Raw genomic sequence first — 25480 nt, 5'->3', positions numbered from 1 at the left:
TATGTCCCTTCATGTGTGTAGTCTCAGCATGAGGAAGAATGACTTTCACATTCAGCTTACTCTTTTGGTTCTTACTTTTTAGTTGGTGCAGCATAAGCCTTAGGCTTCCTTGCACCATATGGCCAATACTAATACTAATACTCAATCCATTGGGCGCCTCTGTAGCCAGGTGGGCAGGAGCAGCACACGCTTCTTGATTAGACCAGGGTTCGAGCATGTGCCCAACAAATACGGAAAGGTCAGGGAATGACCACTGCATATGGCCTTAGTTGCTAATGCTCCTAAAAACCAAATAACAAACAACATAACAACACAACTCAATCCATTCAAGCCCTTAAAACACCTCTATCAGATCACCCTGCTGGTGTAGTCTCGAGACGATGCAATTTGCAGAACTAAAGCCTTTCTAGGAAAGAGCACCCTTTTGTTCTCTTCACCAATCTCGTTGCTCTTCTCTGCACCCATTCCATCAGTTCTACATTCTTATTAAACTGATGCCTCCAGACCTGTATACATTACTCTAGATGAAGACTAACCATGGCCTTTTATAAAGGGATAATCACCTCCTTATTCCTACTAGCAAAAATTTCTGTATCTAATTTACAAAACCCAATGAGCATGTCTGGACTGCTGCCAGGACAACTCATATCTTACCCCCAGGTCTTTTTCATTTTTGACAACACAAGTTATTCTGATTTTACTGCTACCTATACATATGCAGTAACTTGCATTAGTCAATGTGAAACTTCAACTGCCATTTCTCAGCTCATTGACCTAATTTTTCTAAATCTTGTTGCAGTAGAATACTGTCGTTGCTGTTGTTAACCACCCTGCCAACCTATTGGTTAGAAAATACTGTCCCTTAACAAATCCATGCTGTGACTGCAGTATAACTGCATTCCTGTCCAGATGATCCTGCATTACTTCTTTAACCAATGACTCCATTATTTTCCCTGGAACAGATGTTAAGCTAACAGGTATGTAATTACTCATGTCACCGTTTGGTCCCCCTTTATTTATGAACTAGGGATATATTTTCATGTCTACAGTCCATAGGGGACCCCCCACCTGAATCCAAGGATGCTCTCATAATTATGGGTAAGGGTTTGCTCACTTCCTTTGTTTCCTCCCTTAATATGACAGGATAGATCCCATCCATCCCAGGTGCCTTTTTTTATGTTCATCTTCAACAACTTCTTTTCCACTTTCCTTTCAGTTATCAATCATTTAGCACCCTGTTGCAGTTTCATAACCTTTTGATAGCCCATCCCATAAACAAACCCTCATGTGTGAATGTAGATGCAAAGTATCTATTCAATTTGTCAGAAACCCGAGCAGGGCCACTGACATCAAGTGGCTCAATGTAAATCAACACCTTCCTTCTACTGTTAATATAAGCACAGAAATCTTTGGTGCTTTTCTTGGCATTCTCTGCCAGAACTTCTCATAATCTGCATTAGCTTGCCTAACCTCCTTACTTGATTGCAGACTAATTTATATGCATCCCATGCACCTTTCTTCTCTGTCACTTGTCTCAATAGTTTATCTGATATCCATTTAGGTCTGAGCCTTGAACAGTATTTCTTCGTTGGCATGAAAAGCCTAGTAGCTTCTTTGATTACTTCACAGAATGCTTCCCATTTAGAGTTTGCTGTTGGTAACATCATTAGTGAGTCCCACTGCATAGAATTTAAAAACTGTCTGAGACCACTTTAGTCACCCTTACCCTTGACAGTAGTTTTCTTTAATTAAATTCCATGTTAGTACACTGTGATTGCTGTCACCCAGTGGGTCTTTTACCTGCAGATTCTTAATGTAATTAGAATCACTGCTGATAACCAAATCAACAGTGATCCTTACTCTTGTTGCCTCTCGAACATGCTATTGTAGAAAACAGTCATCCAAGAAAGCTACAAGTCTTGCTAATGTGTGACTGAACAAGCCACAAATTCCAGTCAACATCTGGAAAGTTAAAATCTCCCATTATAGGACATTCTGATTTACTGGCCCACTCTTATTTCTCTGTATAGCTGTTTGGTATACTCATGGCAGTCACTAGGCCTATAACACCCCTAGTCTCAATTTTGTTTTCCCAGTGCTTATATCACAGCAGACTGACTCAACATTGCACTGGTCACCTATGTTGACTGGCCTTAGATTTAATATGCCTCTTAATTAAGAGCACAGCCCCTCTTGTATACATTCTACTCTCCATATTCAAATTCAGCATCGCTTATGTCTAAGTGACATCATGTCTCCACTATCCCTACAATGTCTGCATTTGATGATTTAATCAGTACTTCGGATAATCAAATTTATTTACAATGCTCCTAGCATTAGTGTACATGCACATTTTCTTACTCTTAGTTACCCATACACAATCCATGTATTCACTGGTTCCATGATGACCCACAGCAGGGCCTGGGGATGTACAGAGTAAGAAAGAGAAGAAGTGAACATATAAAAAAAAATTAAATGGTATACAAATAGAAAAAAAAAAAAAATTAAATGGTATACAAATAGAAAAAAAAAAAAAAAAAAGATTAAATTAGATTATATAAAAAAGAAATATTATAAAGTATATAAACCTGTACAGATCAAGATTTAAGCTCAAATACACAGGTGTTAATAATCAGTGAGCATGAAGAAAACGAGCACGGAGAATTCTCTGATTAGCGAGTGAGCTTGCTAAACTGAGACTTAAATTCATTAATCTGGTTGCAGACTTGATGTTTAAGTCTGTGTCAAGGATTTCAATCTGGGAGAGCATTTAATAATGCAGAAATCTCTCAGAAAGAGATGTAAGCAGTTATGTTGGGGCAGAGCTCACTCATGGCGATCTGGGAATCTGTGTGGTACAAATAATCTATCAGTTTTAGTTTAGGCATAGCAACATACAAATCAGGGTTATCATTTAACAGCCATCCTTTGAGGATCACTGGGCATTGCTAGTAGATGTACCATAGCCTTGCTTTGCTGTCTTCACCAAACCAATGGCTTGTGTAGGAGAAGAAAGGTGGGCCTTATGAGCAGAGTATGCCAGGCTCAGTAGAGAGTTGGCTAATCACTGCATGTCAATAGTCACAGCCAGTCATATACTTGCTTAAGTGGGTGGTTGATTGGTGGAACAAACTTCCATTTGTCGTTGTAGAAGTTGATAGCTTAAAATAGATTCAAGGCAGAACTAGACAAACATTTGGGGCGAGTATATGGGTGAAATGAGGTTTTTTTTCTTTCTTTTATTTGGCTGATGCTGCATAAGCTTGCTTTTTTGCATCATATGCCTTTACTAATGACAAATGTAAATTTTAATGCTAATATTAATGACCTTTTTCCACTGACATCATTGTCATCTCTTTCTCCTGTTTGTGCAGGGCAAGTTCTGATAAACCTTGCTATTCATAAACAGCTTCAACTTCTTGAATATCCATCAGAAATTCATTAAATTCCAATCCTTAGTTAATTCTCCAGTGGGACAAAGAAAACTTAAGCCTGCATCAAGCATTTCAACCTGGGAGTGCATTTGATAAAGCAGGAATCTATCAGAAAAAGACAGAGAAACAGTATGCTGATTCTGGTACCCCCACAGCATGGACTAGATTCTTTGTCAAATGTGATGAATGTAAAACTGGCAGAGGCCTGCGAACTTCAGGCCATACTGAATACACACTGGATGAAGACATTGGAGCCAGTGCTGTTTACCCAAAGATGAGTTGAATGACATTATAAATCTAGTCCCTCCAAAGATAAAGCCAAACTTCTCACATTGAGACTAAAGCAGGCCTACTTGTTAAAGAAAAACATGTCACTTTTGAAAAAGAAACCAAGTTTTGGCAACAAATAGCCTGCCCTGCTACTGCTGTGATATCATTGGAGTTTTTAAGGAATTGTCACAAGTAACTTATATTTGAATCTTTTAACTGGCTCCTCACAGTGAAGTATGAATGATCTCTTGCATGACAGGAACTTAAAGACCTCCATCCCCACTGCCTGTTCTGTTTAGCTAAAAGAGACATACTATAACATGAAGATACTGTGCAAATCAATTCAATGCATCACTCCAGTTATGAAGTTTTTTGATACTTCTATTCACTGACATTTTCTTTCTTTCTTTTTTTTTTTTTTTTGATAAAATTTAAAACAGTAAAATAGAATATCTGTGGTGACCCCAGTCAGTGGTTTGTTAATGGGCATTCAAGGAAGATTGAAAAAATATTGTTGTTTCTTACATTGATGAGACAACTGTTTTACTGCATACCATTACATCGGAAGTGATTGGCCTCAAAGAAGCTCATGAACCAGGAATCAGTAGTGTGCAGTATATTACATTGGGGGAAACCAATAAAGATTTTCATTCCACTTCACCACACTGGCCTAATAAAGTTTTGTGAAAATGATGGGTAAAATGAATTCAAGAGGTCTTCATTACTAATCTCTTTACTTAAGTGGGAAAAAGATCAGTGCCACAAAAGCAGAAGAGAGGTTCTTTGTAGGGCTTCAAATCAAAGGGCTTCTGTAGGATGAAAGCTTTCAAAACTGCTTCAATGTATTAGAACTAAAAGCAGGGCAGGCTTTTTCATATGGCTTTGTGAAAACATTTTGGGTGACCACAGGTCTCCTACATACAAAGAAGAAGCATAAAAAGAAATGGGATATAGTATGTCGCTGAAACTTCACTTCTCATTCATATTTATACATCTTTTCCTGAAAACCTGGGTATGGTGAGTGGTGGTTGTGGGGGAAAGGAACAATTGCATCAAATCATTAAGTCAATGGAAGACTGCCAAGGTTTCTTCCGAGAAATCTTGGTAACAGTCTTCCAGCAGTAATCTGCCAACATATTATATTGGCAGACTACTGCTGGATGTTGTAAATCTGCATTCTGAACAAAATGCACCAAAGGAACTCATCTACACAATATTTTTAAATTGAGCACATCTTTTTTCATTATAGTGCAATGCATTATTTTAACAATGTGTATAAAGTGCACTGGTTTTTAACACGTTTGCTGCCTTTCATATTTCTCTCAGAGATCGAGAGAAGGGCCAGGTCAATGATGATGAAGAGCCACCAATACTATACCATGGCGGCCTCACAAACTAAAAAATTAAAATTCAGCAAGCACATAATCTTAAAATATTTTACCTTTTCTTCTTGTGGAAAATACTAAACTAGATAAAAATAACTTCAACATAAGCAAAAAACATATGCAATTGTGAACAAAGTAAGTATACAGCATTTTTTGTGCTCTCTGGACAATGTGACTGATGCTAAGCAAAATCCCAGCTGTAATGCAATAGCCCATGGGTCGATCAGTGTGCTGATCTTGCTGAGTTGGTCATTTTATGTTTCGTTTATCAACCGCAATTCAATGGATGCATATCTGTGTAGAGGCACAAAAATTGCAGTTTGTGAAACATCGCAAATTCCGGCAGTGAATGTGTTAAACTATAAAAGTGATAGAAATGTAACTGTAACCAGACTTGTGTGTTTTTTAATGAAACTGCCTTAATTAACTTGTATTGACATCTAGGGCAGTGACAATTTGCACATGGTTGTGCAAGTCAAAGTGATAAAGTAGCTGTTATGGCACACAGTAAACATATCACAAAGTTTCATGAGGCATGACTGTGGAAGCTCATGCATAAGGTGTTTCCATACTGGAAACGGCATGTCAGCTGCTCATGGCCTACTGTGGTTAATGTGTACAAAGAACGGTGTAGAATGGGTCAAACAACCTCCTTGGCATAATCCTCTACAGAACTGTAAAGGATTACACAAGGTGGATGTCGTGGTAAGCGAGGGGTGCAGTGTGTTGTACAGCTCAACAGAAGGTCACTGTGCACAGTTGACAAGGCAATACAATATGGAGAATGCAAAAACAATATCCAAAATGATGTTGCACCACACACTCAGAAGTATGGGTTTCCACAGCAGATGACCCAAGAGACAGTCTCTTGTGTGTGGACCATTGTGCACAGTGCCCACTATCTTGGCAAGTGGTGGTGGTTGCAAAACGTGCCCCATATTAATGGGGAATGTTTTGCTGCTGGCAAGAACTAGAACCTCTAGTGCATATGTACCAACAATTCACTGTTGGGATCTACCTATAGCTCTTAGGAGACCACGTGCACCCTGCCAAGGTGCATTTTTTCCTGGAGAGAGATGGAATCTTCCAAGACGATAATGTGCTGTATCATTGTGCCCACACTATGCAGTAGTGTTTCAAGGAATGCAGTGAAGATATCACCCATCTTGATTGGCTTCCAAATTCACCTAACCTCAATCAAATTAAACACCTGTGGGATGTTTTGGAACAGGAAGTGAAGTGTATGGACAAGAAACCATTAGTATTAGTATTAAAATAAATTTTTCTGTTTATACTCCAGCACGACAACCAAGTCAGTAGAGTTTACAATAAATCGTAAATACAAATATTTATCATATTTAGTAGTCACGGCATTGAACCCTGGTCCACTCATGGAACGCGTGCTATGCACTCTCGCTCCTGACCACTGGGCTACGTCATAGAGGCATATGATGCAAGACAGCAAGCTTATGCAGCATCAGCAAAAAAAAAAAAAAAAACGCTCCCATTCCACTCCTCCATTCGTTCCAAATACCTGTCCAGCTCAGCCTTAAATTTATTTAGGCTATCAACTTCCACAACAAAGAATGAAAGTCTGTACCACCAACCAACTACCTGCTGGTTAAAGGAAAACTTCCACACATCTATCCTAAATCTGTCTTTCCTCAATTTGAATTTATGCCCTCTTAGGTGATTATTCTGAGCAAGAGGAAGAATCCCATCAGCATTGAGCATGCTCAAACAATCAGATCACCTCACAAAACCATCATCTATTCCAACAATGTAGAAAGCCATTAGCATTAGTATAGGCACATGATGCAAGAAAGCAAGCTTATGCAGCATCAGCCAAGAAAAAAAAAAAAAAAAAAAAAAAAAACACACACACTCCCATTTCACCCCTCCGTTCGTTCGAAATACCTGTCCAGCTGAGCCTTAAATTTATTTAGGCTATCAACTTCCACCACAAAAAGGATTGAAGTCTGTTCCACCAACCAACTATCCACTGGCTAAAGGCAATTTCTGCACATCTATCCTACATCAGTCTTTCCTCAATTTGAATTTATGCCCTCTCAGGTAATTATTCTGAGCAAGAGGAAGAATCCCATCGGCATTGAGCAGGATCAAACCATTCAATACTTTATACACCTCTATCAGATCACCTCACCTGTGCCTAGTCTTCAGACACTGTAATATGCAAAACTTAAGCCTTTCTTCAAAAGAGCAATCTCTGTTCCATTCACTAATCTTGTTGCCCTTCTCTGTACTCGTTCCAGCAGCTCTACATCCTTCTTGAAATGGGGTCTCCAGACCTGTATACAGTATTCAAGGTGTGGCCTGACCATTGCCTTATACAAGGGAATAATCACCTCCTTATCCCTGCTAGAAAAATTCCTGTATATCATTGACAAGACACCACGAGCTACTCTTGCAGACCGTCTGCACTGCTCAGAAAACTTCATATCTGTCTGAACAATTACCCCCAGGTCCTTTTCATTCTCTACCACTGTCAGTGTAGTAACACAGAGTTGTTACGTTGCTCTGGGGTGGTTACTATTTCCCATATGTAGTACTTTACATTTGTCATGTTAAACTTCATTTGCCACCTCTCAGTCCATCTGCTCAATCTTTCCAGATCCTGTTGCAGCAGCATAGCGTCAGTAGTGTCCTTAACAACCCTACCAGGAGCAGCAGTGCGTAGCACATGCTTCTTGATTAGACCGGGGTTCGAGCCCGTGACCACCATATATGGAGAATGCGGAAAGGTCAGGGAATAACTACCGCATATCCCTGGAGCAATATGGCCTTAGTTGCTAATGCTCCTAAAAACCAAATAACAACAACCCTGCCAACCTTTGTATTGTCTGCAAACTTGGACATTAAGCTTGATATACCATCATCAATATCATTTATAAATAGAGAAAACAACAATGGACCCAACATTGAACCCTGAGGTACTCCACTAATAACATGATTACCACTCTCTGTCTTCTCCACATCAACTATCCCTTTATCCATAGCAGCAATTTGCCTCCAATGCCACACTGCTCCAATTTGTGTAGCAGTCTTCCATGTGCAACAGTATCAAAAGCCTTTCTAAGATCCAAATATATAATATAAACGTTATTCCCTGCAGCCAGTTCTTTTGTGACTTCATCATAGTATCCAATCAAATTGGTCAGGCCAGACTTTCCCTTAACAAAACCATGCTGTGTCCGAGCTATAACTGAAGTCTTGTCAAGATGATCCTGAAGTGCTTCTTTAACCAGTGCCTCCATTAATTTTCCTGGAACAGAAGTTAAACTCAGAGGTCTATAATTACTTGTGTCAGCCTTTGATCCTCCTTTGTGAATTGGGGTCACATTTGCACATCTCCAGTCTATGGGTACCTCCACTGAGTCCAAAGAAGCTCTCATAATTATGGCTAAGGGCTTCCTTTGTTGCCTCCTTTAATATAACTGGACAGATCCCATCCACCCTGGGTGCCTTTTTTATGTTTATCCTCAACAATTTCTCCTCCACTTTCCTCTCAGTTATTACAAAATCATCTAGCTCACTGCCAGAGTTTACTTCATCTCTGGCATTCCCCTTCCTGAATAACTCCTCATGTGTGAATGTAGATGCAAAATACTAGTTTAGTTTGTTAGCCACCTGAGCAGGATCCTGAACTGTTGAACTATCAATATCCAGTGGACCAATCTGATTCATCCCTTTCTTTCCTAGAGTTTACATAGGTAAAGAACTCTTTTCTGTTTTTCTTTGCATCCTTTGCCAAGGATTTCTCATAATCTGCCTTTGCCTGCCTAATCTCCTTTGTGACTTGGTTACACACCAGCTTATATCTATTATAGGCTTCCATGTCACCCATTAATTTATATGTATCCCATGCATTTTTCTTCTCTGCCATATGTCTCATTAGTTCATCTGACATCTATTTAGGCCTAAACCCTGAACAATATTTCTTAGTTGCTATGTAAAGCCCAGTAGCTTCCAAGATAAGTTCTTTGAATGCTTCCCATTTTGAATTTGCTGTTGGTAACATCATCAGTTGGTCCCACTGTATAGAATTTAAATACTGTCTCAGATCATTGTAGTCGCCTTTACGAAAGCAAAAACCCTTCCCATTACCCCTGATAGTAGTTACATCTTTGAGTAAATCCCACTTTAGCACACTGTGATCACTGCCACCTAGTGGTTCCTTTATCTGCAGATTCTTAATGCATGAAGAATCACTACTGATAAACGGATCAAGAGTATTACTCCCTCTAGTTGCCTTCTGAACATGCTGATGTAGAAAACAATCATCCAATAAATCCCCAAAAGCCTTGCTAGTGTATGAGTGACCAACCCACAAATTCCAGTCAATATCTGGGAAATTAAAATCCCCCATTATAAGACTCTCTGATTTACTGGCCCACTCTATTTCCCTGTACAGTTTCTTATTATACTCATCAGAGTCATTAGGTCTATAGCACTCCTACTCTCAATTTTGATTTCCCAATGCTTATTGGGAGATCAATGCTCACACCAAACTGACTCGACACTGCAATGTCCAGCAATGTCGACTGGCTTCACTTCCTTGGATTTTATGTGTTTCTTAACTAATAGCATAACCCCTCCTCCCTTCCTATCCTGTCTGTACAGCCATATTGTCTTGCAGGCAGTATATATTGGGTAATTCAGTCATTACCCAATATATATATATATATATATTAAATTACTCTTAACATGTAACTACAATATCTATTCATAAACCAACAGCAGATATTAAACCAGAATATCATATCAAACCACTCAAGGCCTTGAGTGGTTTGAGCAGGCTAAATGCTGATGGGATACTTCCACTTGCTGAGATTAAGAACCTGAGGGGGCACAGATTCAAACTGACTGAAGACAGTTGCAGATGTGCAGAAGTTTACCTTTAGCCAGCAGTAAAGCATGCTAAATGCAGAAGCAGGATATAATTAAAAGATAAATATTCCTGTGGAGAAAACAATGGAAACACCTGATATGAAAGCAGTTTTTGTTTCTTGTACTGTGAAAGAAAGGCAATAAAGGCAGATGTTTATTTGCATGTGATTCTTATAAAATGACTGACCTGTCTGAATTCCAAAGAGGTCATATTGTTGGTGCACATTTGGCAGGGGCACTGGTGACTAAAACTTCTGATTTGTTTAATATATCCAGAGGAACTGTAACAAAAGTTATGTTTGCATTAACTGAGTATGGAAAAACAAAATCTGGCAGGACGAATTGTGGCAGAAAATTGAAGCTGGCAGAAAGGACTGTTTTCTACAGCAACATGTTCGAGGAGCAACTAGAGGGGGGTAATACTCTTGATCTGATTATCAGCAGTGATGATGCATGCCTTAGGAATTTGCAGATAAAGGAACCACTAGGTGACAGTGATCACAGTCTACTGATGTAGGATTTACTTAAAGATGTAACTACCATCAAGTGTAAAGGGAAGGTTTTTTTTTTTTTTTTTGTAAATATGACTACAGTGGGATCAACTGATGATGTTAAAAACAGTGAATTCTAAATGGGAGGCCTACAGGGAATTAATCTTGGAAGCTACTAGGCTTTTCATACCAACTAACAAATACTGTTCAAGATTTAAGCCTAAATCAATGTCAGATGAACTAATAAGCTAGTGGCAGAGAAGAAAAATGCGTGGAATGCATATAAATTAGTAAGTGACACAGAAGCCTACGGCAGATATAAGCTAGTCTGTAATCAAGTCACAAAGGAGGTTAGACAAGCAAAGGCTGATTATGAGAAATCCTTAGCAAAGGAGGCAAAGAAAAACAACACAGACTTATTTACTAATGTAAACTCTAGAAGGAAGGGGATGAATTGGATTGGTCCACTTGATGTTGGTGGTTCGACTGTTGATGATCCTGCTCAGATAGCTGACAAACTGAATCAGCATTTTGCATCTACATTCACACATGACAAATTCTGTAAGGAAGGGAGGACAGAAGTTTACTAAACTCTATCAGGGAGCTAAATGATTTTGTAATAACGGAGGGCAAAGTGAAGGAGAAATTGTTGAAGTTAAAGATAAAAAAGGCATCTGGGGCAGATGGCACCTATCCAGTTATATTGAAGGAGGCAGCGAGGGAAGTAAGCAAACCTTTAACATAATTATGAGGACATTCTTAGATTCAGAGGAGGTCCCCATGGACTGCAGATGTGCAAATGTAACCCCAATTCACAAAGGGGGTTCATCAAAGGGTGGCACAAATAATTATAGACCTGTTAGTTTAATTTCTGTTCTGGAGAAAACAATGGAGTCACTGGTTAAAGAGGTGATACAGGATCATCTAGACAAGACTGCAGTAATAGTTCAGACACAGCATGGGTTTGTTAAGGGGAAGTCTTGTCTGACCAATTTGATTGGATACCATGATGTGGTCACAATGGAACTGGATGCAAAAAATAATTTTGATATCATATACTTGGATTTCAGGAAAGCTTTTGATGCTGTTGCACATAAAAGGACTGCTGTATAAATTGGAGCAGTATGCCATTAAGGGCAAGTTGCTGCAATGGATAAAGGGATGGTTGAGTGGGAGATGTCAGAGAGTAGTAATAAATGGACACTACTTTACGTCGACTAATGTTATTAGTGGAGTCCCCCAGGGTTCGGTGCTGGGCTCATTGTTGTTTTGTGTATTTATTAATGATATTGATGAAGGTATATCAGGCTTAACGTCCAAGTTTGCAGATTATACAAAGGTTGGCAGGGTTGTTAATAATAGTAAAGACAGTATGCTATTGTAACAGGATCTAGAAAAGTTAGGTAGATGGGCTGAGAAGTGGCAACTGAAGTTTAATATGGACAAATGCAAAGTACTGCATATGGGTAGCAGTAACCCAAGAGAAATGTACCAACTGTGTGGTACTACACTAAGGTAGGTGGAGAATGAAAAAGACCTGGGGGTAACTGTGCAGTCGGATATGAAGTTCTCTGACAGTGCAGACAGGCTGCCAGAGAAGGTCATGGATTTTTGTCAACGATATATAGGAATTTTGCTAGCATTGACAAAGAGGTGATTATACCTTTGCATAAGGCGATGGTCAGGCCACACCTTGAGTACTGCATACAGGTCTGGAGGCCTCATTTTAGGAAGGATGTAGAGTTGCTAGAATGAGTGCAAGAAGGGCAACAAGATTGGTGAGAGGAACAAAGGGCTTCTTACCAGGAGAGGCTTAAATTCTGTCGGTTGCAGCATCTGGAGATTAGACACCTGCAAGGTGATCTGGCTAAATGCCGATGGGATACTTCCACTTGCTGAGATTAAGAACCTGAGGGGGCACAGATTCAAACTGACTGAAGACAGTTGCAGATGTGCAGAAGTTTACCTTTAGCCAGCAGTTAGTTGATTGCTGAAACAGACTTCCATCTGTTCTTGTTGAAGTTAATAGCTTAAATAAATTTAAGTTTGAACTAGACAAACATTTGTAGTGACTGCATGGGTGAAATGGGAAGGGGTTTTTTTTTTTTTTTTTGGCTGATGCTCTATAAGCTTGCTTTCTTACATCACATGCCTCAACTAATGCTAATGCTAAATAGATAGCCAAATGCTGCAAAGGATTGTAGCCTGAAAGCATAAAACCACCACCTCAAAAATAACTATGGAACTTAATGTGAATCTCAGCAATCCAGTTTCTAGAAAAACCGTTTGTTGAGAACTTCATAAAGCTGAAATTTATGGCAGAGCTGATACTGCCAAGCCACTTGTTACTGATGGTAATGCTAGAAAGAGGATGCAATGGTGTAAGTATCACAAAAACTGGACACTTGATAATTGGAAAATTCACAATTCCAAAAGAATTATCATTCACATTTTTTCCAACGTCATAGAGAGTTTGTTTGGCAAATGCCAAAGGAAGTGCATCATCCTGACTGTCTTGTGCCAACTGTCAAATGTGGTGGAGGATCAACAATGGTTTGGGCAGCAATATCTTGGTATTCTTTGTCCTAACATCCTTGAATGGGTCAAGTACTGCCATCGATTACCTTAATATTCTTAGTGACCAGGTTCATCCCGTGGTGCAAATGCTGTCTCACAAACAATGTCATGTTTCAAGATGATAATGCTCCAATACACACAGCCAGATGTGTCCAAGCATCTCCCATGGCCTGCACAATCACCAGATTTAAACATTATTGCACTACTGTAGGCATGTTTGGAGAGCCAAGTGAAAAGCAGATTTCCTCAGCATTCATCACTCAAGGAGCTTGAAATCTTCCTACATAAAGAATGGCTCAATATTCCTATCAAGCCAGTTCAAGATTTATTTGAATCTATTCCACGTAGCATACAAGCTGTTTTAAAAGCAAAGGGTGGTCCTACCATATTAATGCATACCTGTAACTCTTATCATGTGTTTTCCACTACTTTGTCCTCCCCTTTTATAATGATGAATCTATAAACAGCTTAGACTTTAATATGAATACAATAAAAATAAACCAAGTATAACAGAATTCCAGTTATTCCAATACCAGTTATGTGAAACTTCAATTAACTGTAAAAATTTTTGCTTTTATTTTTCATAAACTATCCACACACACACACACACACACACACACACACACACACACACACACACACACACACACACACACACACACACACACACACACACACACACACACACACACACACACACAGAGAGAGAGAGAGAGAGAGAGATATTTTTTTTTTTTTTTTTTTTTTTTTGATTTGGTAGTTGTTGGCGCATCGGCTTCTGTGGCCATATTGCACCTCCCAAGGTTTTTGCAGTACTTTGATCCAAGCCCGAGGCGGGAATCGAACCCGCAACCTTTGGGTTGCCAGGCAGGTACTTGACCCACTCGGCTAGCCCGGTCGGCTAGAGAGAGAGAGAGAGAGAGAGAGAGAGAGAGAGAGAGAGAGAGACATACATACATACATAAATATGCATACATATAGACAATACCTTATATTCAATGTCTTGAAAAGTAACAGGGAAAGTAAAAGTTGCATCTTCCAAGACAGTCAAACTACAATGAACAAGGGTTTCATCCTATATAAAATAAAACAGAGTGAAACAATACATTTATACAGACATATAAATTATATACCATTATTACTACTATTTACATTACCACCTGACCCACAGGCAGGCTGAAAGAAACTGATAAGGTGTCTAGTGAAAACTCTTTCCTATTCTCCAAGCACTATAATCAACCAGCTATAATGAAAGAGCATTGAAGCAAAATGTAGTGTTTTTTTTTTTTCAAAATGCAGCTATCACAGCAGATGCTCAGTCATCAATCATGATTAATGAAAGCCGATGAGATCTAATGTGAGCTACGCAAAGTAGTGATCCTCTTGTTGTACTGGTAAAAAGTTCACTAATCTTACTGTATCTGAGCATAATACTCAAAAACCTTACTGTATAATACATGCAGCAATAAATATTGCTTAGTGTGCTCTTTCATACGTTCTATACAGTAGAATGATGATTCAATGCAATCTTTGCAAGCAATTGGAAATGTTATCACATATCCAATTACTTGCAAGGATTGCAGAGTACAAGTTTAAGTGACCAACATGAAATTGCACTGCTGCAGAATAAATATACACAAATCCCAGATTAATAAATAAGTCATCAAAAATTGAATAAAATTAATGGTAATAAATTAACAAATGAAACAGAACTAAACCATTTCCACTACTATCTTCATAACTGTTTTAACTGTAGAAACTGACCAAGTTAGAAGAAGTGATGGAAGATATTTATAGTGTATTATAAGTTACACACACACTGGCCAAAAAAATACCAACCTTTATTCAGTATCAAATTGGACCACCTTCGTTTGAAATAACAGCAAGTGTGCAACATGGCATGGATGCTATAAGGTATTTTTGTGCATTTTGGCCTAAGTGGAACTATTCTTTCATTCAGCAAAATATTGCATAGCTGCAACAAAGTTGAAGGAAGAGGACTTCATTGTTCCATAGCTCTCTCCAGCACATCCCACACATTCTCAATGGGATTGAGATCAGGTGGATGTGGGGACAAGGGAAGATGCTGGAAATCCGTGTCATGGTCCCCAAACCATTTTTGCATGATGAGCTGTTGCACTGTCATCCATAAAGTGGCCATCACCTTCGGGATAAAAATGTAACATTGTAGAGTGCAGTAGATCTGATACAAAGTCCACTGATACTTTCCACTGGTATCAATGGACTCAGTCTATGCCAACAAAAATTTTCCATATCATGAGACCACATCCAGATGCTTGGGTTGTCTTAACAAGGCAAGCAGGGTCCATCGCTTTGTGAGGTTCTAGCCACACTATTTTCTTCAACTGTTTCACTGTCCAATCATGACATTCTCAGCACCACTGCAAGTGGATTTTTCTGAAACAAGTGGCTTCTGAATAAGCAGGCTACTTCCAGCACCCAATTTCTTCGATCCCCTGCACAAGGCATAGGTTGAAATAGCTGCAACTATTGGGGACTTTGTTGAATTTCCTATTTTTCACTCTTGAAGTACTGTTTTTCTGCCACATTTATACCTTTGAGATGTAGAAGAACCACTTGCTTCTCCGTAATTAAAAATCCGAGATTAATGCTTCTGAGAAAACAGTTATTTTTTTCATTTCTCGAACTGTGGCTCCTGCTAAACGTGCAACCACGATAAGAACCTTTTCAAAGTGTGACCAATCTTGTGTTTCCCCCATTCTGGCTTCAGATTATGGCAGTTGAACAGCCCATGCAGTCTTTATACTCAACAAGGCAACATGGCATAACCACACGGCATGATTTTCTTTGTATCTTTCACATTTATTCACTTAATACAAGGGTCGTATTTTTTTGGCCAGCGTGTGTGTACTTTACCCACATAGGTTTAATGGGAGGAATCTCATAATGCCAAAAAACAAATACAGAACATGAGAAAAGTATATTCTCTATTCCATAAGATTATACAAACAGAATAAAGTTAGTTAGTTGTCTTTGTAATAATTCCAAACAGTTAGGCAAATTTGATTATAGAGACACAGAGGTAGGTAATTGCAAAAAGGGCTTTTAATTCAATGTTATGTATTAGGTTTTTAAGTTAAACTACCTTCAGCCTATTTGAGGTTGCTTCCATTCCTCCTGCAAATTAACTGCCAGGACTGGTTTAGAAGGCTGCTTTGGCTACAGCATAATTGATTTAAAACCTGCAGCCATTTTCTGCCTTGTAAATGTTCTGGGAGGCTGTGGAATATCAGGTTCTTCTGTTACTTAAGAATTTAGATGTGTCTTAATTTCAATTATTTCATCGGTTGTTAATTTCTCAAAATGCGAGTCCAAAAGCTCTCTCACGTCAGTCACACCAAGGTCGAGGTCCATTTTATTGCCCAGTTCAACAATTTCCTGATAATTATTGTAATAAATGCATTTTTTAAAATTTATTATTTAAATCTTACAATTATGTTCACTATATGTTTGGCATTTCATTTTATAAGGAATTCTATTTATTGGTGACTAAGAAAATTTTGAATTATTGTGACGTTCGTTATAGCAAATGTTCACAAACCGAGAGTTGCCTGTATTATAAAACTGAAAAATGTTTTTTTCCCTTTTTACAGGGTATGATGCATAAAAATGGCGACGCCACAAGAAGGCTGAATGTGTCATGTGGTTCGTAGAGTCAAAATCTGTAATTACCATGCAACAAAATTATCACCATCAATATGGAAAGGACCTCCCTAAAAACCAAGTATCAGAAAGTGGGTTCAGAATTTTTGAGGAATAAGCCGTCAGCAGTCAGTATTCAGCAGTCAAGGGCTTGAACCCCGGTCTGCTCAAAGAGTGTGTGCTACAGCACTTCTGCTCCTGACCACTCGGCTATGGCGGCCATGATAAGGGTTCCAAAAATCTGCATGATATTTGTGAACACATTTGTGATAGCTCCAAGTTAAATATTTAGTGTGGGCTCATGCACAATATGGTGGTAGGTCCATTTTCCTTTTGTGATAAGAGCATCACAGAAAGCATTTATCTGATAAGCTAGAGTAGTTTGTGATTCCCCAGCTTGAAAAACTGCATCAATTCATTATTTTTCAACAGAATGACATCCACACTGGAGTGCAAATGAAACATTTCAGGAAATTAGCATTAGTAGAGGCATTTGATGCAAGAAAGCAAGCTTATGCAGCATCAGCCAAAAAAAAAAAAAAAAAAAAAAAATAAATAAATAAAGAAAGAAATAAAAATAACCACTTCCACTTCACCCCTCTGTTCGTTCGAAATACCTGTCCAGCTGAGCTTTAAACTTATTTAAGCTATCAACTTCCACGACAAGGGATGGAAGTCTGTTCCACCAACCAACCACCTGCTGGCTAAAGGCAAATTTCCTCACGTCTATCCTACATCTGTCTTTCCTCAATTTGAATTTATGCCCTCTCAGGTGATTATTCTGAGCAAGAGGAAGAATCCCATCAGCATTGAGCATGCTCAAACCATTCAAGGCTTTATACACCTCTATCACAGATCACCTCGCTGGTGCCTAGTCCCCAGACACTGTAATTTGCAAAACTTAAGCCTTTCTTCGTAAGAGCAACCTTTGTTCCATTCACTAATCTTGTTGCCCTTCTCTGTACTCGTTCCAGCAGCTCTACATCCTTCTTGAAATGAGGCCTCCAGACCTGTATACAGTACTCTAGGTGTGGCCTGACCATTGCCTTATACAAGGGAATAATCACCTCCTTATCCCTGCTAGAAAAATTCCTATATATCATCGACAATACACCATGAGCTACTCTTGCAGCCCGTCTGCACTGCTCAGAAAACTTCATATCTGCCTGCACAACTACCCCCAAGTCCCTTTCATTCTCTACCACTGTCAGTGTAGTACCACAGAGTTGATACGTTGCTCTGGGGTTGCTGTTTCCCATATGTAGTACTTTACATTTGTCAATGTTCAACTTCATTTGCCACCTCTCAGCCCATCTGCTCAACCTTTCCAGATCCTGTTGCAGTAGCATAGTGTCAGTAGTGTCCTTGACAACCCTGCCAACCTTCGTATCGTCTGCAAACTTGGACATTAAGCTTGATATACCATCATCAATATCGTTTATAAATACAGAAAACAATAATGAACCCAATACTGAACCCTGAGGGACTCCACTAATAACATTAGTCCACGATGAGCAGTGTCCATTGATTACCACTCTCTGTCTTCTCTCCCTCAACCACCCCTTTATCCATAGCAGCAATTTGCCTCCAATGCCACACTGCTCCAATTTGTGCAGCAGTCTTCCATGTGCAGCAGTATCAAAAGCCTTTCTAAGATCCAAGTATATAATATCAAAGTTATTCCCTGCATCCAGTTCTTTTGTGACTGCATCATAGTATCCAATCAAATTGGTCAGGCAAGACTTCCCCTTAACAAAACCATGCTGTGTCCGAGCTATAACTGAAGTCTTGTCTAGATGATCCTGCAGTGCTTCTTTAACCAGTTCTTCCATTAATTTTCCTGGAACAGAAGTTAAACTAACAGGTCTATAATTACTTGTATCGCCCTTTGATCCTCCTTTGTGAATTGGGGTCTCATTTGCACATCTCCAGTCCATGAGTACTTCCCCCTGAGTCCAAGGAAGCTCTCATAATTATGGCTAAGGGTTTGCTTACTTCCTTTGCTGCCTCCTTTAATATAACTGGATAGATCCCATCCACCCCAGCTTAATTCTTAGAATTAAGAACTCAGAAATGCTTAATTCGAACTCCAGTATGGAGAAAAATGTTTCATCCAGAAAAATGAAACACTTCCTGGTAGATGGATTTGCTGTGATGGACCAATTGGTTGATCTTCATGCTCATCTGACATAACACCTTTAGACTTCTTCCTATGGGGAAGGATTTTGTGTACAGAACATCCATTACTAACATTGAAATTCTTTGCAGAAGGATAACAGAGGCAATCAAAACTGTGAGTGATGATATGCTGGCCCCATACATGGCAAGAAGTGGAATTTTGCCTTTCTGTTATAAGGGTGCACACTCTGAGGTATACTGAATTGCATCTTGAAGAACATAAACCTTTGGAGTTTCATAATAATTTGCATAAGACTGCATTGCTCTATGTCTTTTGGTTGAGACATAATTAAATTTAAAAGCAGGAACAGGATTTTAAAGAGACCCTGTATAATAAGCATAGTAATACTGTAGTTCATGATTTATGGATTTAGTAAACTTAAAAAAAATGAAAAACCCAACAACAATGACTTTTATGCATAGACCAAAAACATTTCATTTCTGCACATCTGACATTGCCTATTTCATCCTCCAATCAGCGTACAGCAAGAAACATAACATCCAATGCTTCAGCTAAAATATATGGTATATGGGTAGCCTATTTGATATACATGAAAAAAAAAAAAATAAATAATTGACAGATTTCTACTGATCTGATTTTAATGACATTTGGGAAGGCTGGAGAAATCTTTCTAAAAGAGGTATATATAAAATTCCATGAAAATTCATCCACTGGGATTCAAATTATTACGTGTGGATGTAGAAAGAAATATAACAATTGCTGGATTATATTAAAAGTAAAGTGCAGCCATTATCAACCCACTGCAGGATGGAAGCCTCCTCAACAATTCATGTTATATTACTGATCCAATTTTAATGAAATCTAAGATGACTTGACAAATCTTTCTAAAAGGCCAAATATAAAATTTCACAAAAATCCATCCACTGGGAGTTAAGTTATTACAATGCACATGGACAGACATAGGGGAAACAATAGGTGCTTTATGTATATATGCTGATGTGCCTAAAAATGATACCACCAAGGAAGATGTTAATAGTACCATTTTAACATATAAATATGGAAAAGAGAAATCACAGAATCAAATAAACCAATACTTTTTAACAAACATGATGAATGATATTTCTGCCAGAGATTTGTTTTAAACAAGTGGCTTCAAACTTCTCTGAGTTTCTGTCAGATATGTCAAATACTGAAACAGAAATTAAGCCATCATTAAAACTTTGGCTACTGGAGTACTGGTTTCAACAGCTTATAGGAAGAAATATTTAAGAATTATTACTTAGTATTTTTCTCAGGTAGAGGTACCTGAGAAAAGTAAATAACTAAATATTCGATTATTTGTTGTTCCACAGAGAATTAACTATTAACTGATGACAACATACCCAATACAGCCAAGGGCAGAAAGATTTATAGCAGATTAAAAAAAAAAAAAAAACACATGATACTGATAGTTTCCTTGTTGTTGTGATAAGAAGTACTCACCTTTGTTGCTGTAAATGTAAAAAATAATCCTTGCTCAACCAAAGTGATCATAAACCAATGTTAATGAGCTCTGGATTCACGTTAGAAAGGTGATTTAATGATGCACTTTGTTACTTATATTTACTAACTCAAGTTATTGAACTATATCACTTGAGATACTCTATGATTTAATTTTGTTTGAATGTATTCATTTATAATTACTCATTTGTCTTTGGTAACTGCTAAGGCACATGCCTCTTTATTGTTCTGCAACACTCAGGTTTCTTTTATCACTAATCTTACCCTCAAGTCAGTGATAATCAAAGCCTCCTATTTCTGCCACTGTTGTCATCGCTGAATGTTAGAATGTGCCTGATTAGCAATAATAAACAGGAAAAGGAGAACATACAGACTGCTGAGGAATTAAACACTTATAAGCAAGCCAAAGAATCCTCATCTAAAGCATGTATTCTTAATGAATAAGTCAGTTGTCTGCAAAGTTAATGTAATAGAATTTTGCTTGTATAAAAGAGAATTCCATCAATATCTATGTAGGAAGGTAGGAAAAACTATAAGATTTTTAATCATTAATTAATGGTTATTAGGAGCCAAGGGGATGTGCAAGCAGAATACAAGAACCCACCAACAGATTCACCGAGCCTCTCCATCCCAATTCCACTTCACCTCCATGGGGTGGCCCTTGGGACCTGAGCAACTTAGAGGAAGGTTGCGTTTCACCCCAGCAGAAATCTAGGTCAAGTGCAGATGAGAGAAGGAAGAATATGTAGGGTCTTCCCTTCAACATGCTATGAAGACAAGGCCTATGTATCTGGTTACCGGTAGGTAGGTAGATAGGCAGTAATCTGATTTTTGGTGGGGATGGAACGTAAACAGGTCAATGGCAGCAAACACAGCTTCAGTTAGAGGAAGCTAATACCAACAGGGAAAGCAGCAGGAAACTACCTGGTAAAGGAAACATATCTTAAGAAAGAGTGAGCAAGAGAAGACTAAACAAACTGGAAAAGACATAGGTGGAGACTGCTCATCATCTTGTGACCAGTCACAAGACTGAATTACTGAATGATGAATTAATAGTTAATGCACAAGTATTTCTGAGCGGCACCTGTTAGGTCCTGCATGATAGATAAGGTCAAAGAAATGGGAAGGAGGGGGGGGGGTCAGAAACAAAGAGGATTGACAGAAGCATGAATTGGTAATATTCGTGAATGGGTTTTCTCTTCAATAGTAGGAAAGTTAATAAATTGGATTAAATTAAGAGCCTTAATATACTGAAGCAACTATGAATGTAAAATCATAATAGGAAGGCGCAAGAAGCTTAAATACATCAATATTTTTGATGTATGAAAATTGCACTATTATTTATAGTGCAATTTTTCAATCTGAGATGTTAAATGAACTAGGCAAGCATTCACAACACAATTTAGGCCAAATATCTCTAGGTGGCATTCCATTAGTAGGTCTTTAAAAAGAGGAGAATCTGAGCAAAGGAATTTAAACACAACAAAGAATTCTTCAGTAACAATACCCCATACCCTCCAACTGCTCTGCTATTCACATAGAATATTTATAACATGCATTACTAGGAAAAATAATGTTTGAAGAATTTTAGGTTATATCACCTAAAAAGAAGCCGAAATGCATTTTATCAGTATTCAAATTCAAACTACATAAAATAAAAAAATCCTTTCATATTATTAACTCAATTAATTAATTTTAGGGCATTTATAATAAGAAATTACAAAAAAAAAAAACACACTTACCAAATCAAGAACAAGTGAAAATCCAGGACTGCTTCGAGTTTTTAGAGGAAGTGCAGGGCATCGTGCTCTCATCTCAGGAGTTAATGGTGGTAGGTGTTTAATGAAGTAATATCTATTAAAAAATAATAATAATAAAAAAAACATAAAAAATTAATTAAAAAAACAGAAAAAAGAAACACAATCAAATGAAAAAATTTCAAGAGAGGCAACTTTTTTGAGAATGAGAAGTTTCTTTCTGCTCATCCTCTGTCATTCTTCAATCTGATGGCAGATGAACCAACTATACTGTCACAGATGGTAAAAATTTTAAAAATCCATATAGCAAGAAGGGTATATAACAAAGACACGATCCAGTATCAGGGCAGTTATGGCACACATAAAAAAATATATATATGACAAAGTTAGTTGTCATGATGCAAATTAAGAGAAAAACAAACACGGTAATAAAAAATTGGAGGTTACCCTAAAGTGAGGTTTCTATATATGTAGAGAGGAATTACTGGAGGGAGAGGAGATAAATATTTGTATTCAGAGGAAACAGAAGAGAAATTAACCTGAAAACTAAGACATGATCCATGATTACTAGCCAAGTGAGATTCTAATTGAAATAATAGTCTAAATTAGCCAGGTGACTAATTTGGGATTTCATAATAATAACATTTTCAGTCTTTTCTTACATGTTTGTTTATTTATTATTACTTTTTACAAGAAATCTTGTTGACAAATTTCTTTCGTTTCAACATATTTCATCTTTAGTCACGACTCAGTTAAGTGCTTCATTACAGAAGTTGCTAGCAAGAGGATACAGCCTTTCAAGTACAGTAACTCATAAATAACACGTAGTGTTTAGGGGATAGTGAAATCCAATTTCCTTTGTTTCTTTTGTTCACTTAGTGTTTAAAAAATAATAAAGTATTTAGGTGTGCAAATAGACAACTGCATTTTGTCTCCCATTTTAATTACATCTGTGAGAAAGTCCATCATTTTGTTGAACTTACTGTTAGAGTGATGAGAAAGATTCGAGGTCTTAAAGGTAGAGTGTTTGTCTATTTTATGATTGTGTCTTTTTGCCAATAGTGAGTCAATGGAGCTCATCTATGGATTTACTGTGTGCTACAAAAAGGAAATGTGAGAAAGTTATTTACAATTCAACTTTCAGTGTTACTAAAAATGGCAATGGCTTGTAGAACAGTGTCCAATGATGCTCTGCAGGTGATAGCAGGATGGCTACTGCAGTATGAAAAGATGAATATAATAACACAGGTGGATGCAAGTTATAAGGAAGAAAAGAAATGCATCTGGGGTCAGGTGGTGAGTTACTGGTAGGAAAGATGGAACTGCAGAAGGATGTAGAGCTGCTGGAACAAGTACAGAGAAGGGTAACAAGATTAGTGAATGGAACAAAGGGGTGCTCTTACGAAGAAAGGCTTAAGTTTTGTAAATTACAGTGTCTGGGGACTAGGCACCAGCGAGGTGATCTGATAGAGGTGTATAAAGCCTTGAATGGTTTAAGCATGCTCAATGCTGATGGGATTGGTTAACCCTCGAAAACCAATAACTCTAGAGAATATCATTGGTGACAATGCAAATATTCCGGAATTTTTTAACTTTCTGAAACAAATTGGAGTTTTCAGTCATTTCTGATTTCTGCCTTTTCTGATGTGACAAGAATTTCTCATATATTAATTCAATAAAGGAATAGGCGCATTATAGCCAAAGCAGCTTATGCGCCATAAAACCCCCACAACAACAACAACAAAAAAAAAAAAAAGCTGATGGGATTCTTCCTCTTGCTCAGAATAATCACCTGAGAGGGCATAAATTCAAATTTAGGAAAGACAGATGTAGGATAGACGTGCGGAAATTCGCCTTTAGCCAGCGGGTGGTTGGTTGGTGGAACAGACTTCCATCCCTTGTGGTGGAGGTTGATAGCCTAAATAAGTTTAAGGCTCAGCTGGACAGGTATTTTGAACGAACAGAGGGGTGAAGTGGAAGTGGTTTTTTTTTTTTTTTTTTCCAGCTGATGCTGCATAAGCTTGCTTTCTTGCATCAAATGCCTCTACTAATGCTAATGCTAATGTCATCTGCAAATGGTAAATGGTTTAGGTACTCTCCATTCACATTGACTCCTTTCTGCGACCAGTCTAATCTTCTGAAAGCTTCCTCAAGGGCAGCAGTAAACAGCTTCGGAAATATTGTCTCCTTGTCGAACTCCTTTCTCGATTTTAAATTTCCTACTGTCTTTGTCTAGTCTAATAAAGGAGGTAGCACTCTCATATATTTTCTTCAAAATCATAATATATGGGATACTATGCCTTGTCTTTCCAGTACCCGAAACATTGCCTTATGCTGTATGGAGTCAAATGCCTTTTCATAATCCACAAATGTCAGGCATACTGGTGTTTTATATTCATTTGCTTTCTCCATTAGCTGTGATATTATGTGAAGGTGATCCATAGTTGAGAATCCTGTGCTAAAGCCAGCTTGCTCTTTCGGTTGATTCTCATCAAGTATTCTTTCTAATCTGTTAGTAATGACCCTTGTGGGCAACTTGTAGATGTGGGATAACAAGCTAATTGGTCTATAATTTCCAATTTCTGATTTATCTCCTTTCTTATGCAGCAAAACTATGATTGCATTATTCCACTGCTTAGGCGTCACACCTTTTCTAATGCACTTTGTGAAGAGCCTTGCCAGTTTTTGTGTTATGTCTCTTCCTCCCAATTTTAACAACTCTACAGTAACTTCATCTTCCCCTGGGGCTTTCTGATTCTTCATTTTCTTGAATGCATGTTCTACCTCATCAGGAAGAATATCGGGTATGTCGTATGTGTTGCTACTTTGCAATCCATCTTCCCCACTGCTGGCATCATTCCCTCGCTCCTTGTATAATTCTCTATAGTAGTCTTCTGCTATTTGAATTATGCCTTCTCTGCTGTTTATAAGTACACCATCGCTATTCTTCAGTTTCAGTATCATCTGTCTTTCTGTATTACTGCTCATGGCTGCTGATTTAAATCCTTTGTTTTCCCTTAATGCTTGTTCTACTTTTTTTGTATTAAATCTTCTTATGTCCTCTCTAAGTCTCTTTCTAATGGCTTTGCATAACTCAGTATACTCAATTTTCTCCCTGTCAGTGTTTTTCTTTGGGCTAAATAATGATGTTATTCATGCAGCTGACATGGTTAAAGGACTAAGTCAGAGGTCCTATGTGAGGACATAGAAAAGATGAAAGAACACTACAGGTGTACAGCCCTTAGAATTAATTATGTTGAATAAAAGTTATTTCATTCCCCGAACAGCTTCACTTCTGGGTCTGTGTTTTAATGGACTGGCTGTGGAAAGGGGG

The 25480-nt window shown here is 38.1% G+C and overlaps 1 protein-coding gene across 2 annotated transcripts in view; it reads right to left on the bottom strand.

Moving 5' to 3' along the window:
- Nucleotides 1-25480, bottom strand: part of LOC150080475 (CTD small phosphatase-like protein 2) — a 237138-nt gene that overhangs the window by 23764 nt on the left and 187894 nt on the right. For both annotated transcript variants that reach the window (XM_090381305.1, XM_090381306.1), the window contains 2 exons: nucleotides 22132-22243; nucleotides 14054-14140 (listed from right to left, as the gene is read on the bottom strand). In XM_090381305.1, coding sequence (XP_090237431.1) covers nucleotides 14054-14140; nucleotides 22132-22243 — 199 coding nt within the window. The remainder of the gene's footprint in view (nucleotides 1-14053; nucleotides 14141-22131; nucleotides 22244-25480) is intronic.

This window comes from Mastigoproctus giganteus, chromosome 9 (genome assembly GCF_048544385.1).
Source record: "Mastigoproctus giganteus isolate SK-2022 chromosome 9, ASM4854438v1, whole genome shotgun sequence".
In the NCBI taxonomy this organism is placed as follows: Eukaryota; Metazoa; Arthropoda; class Arachnida; order Uropygi; family Thelyphonidae; genus Mastigoproctus; species Mastigoproctus giganteus.
The sequence above is the reverse complement of the archived record's forward strand: the minus strand, read 5'-3'. Positions and strand labels throughout refer to the sequence as shown.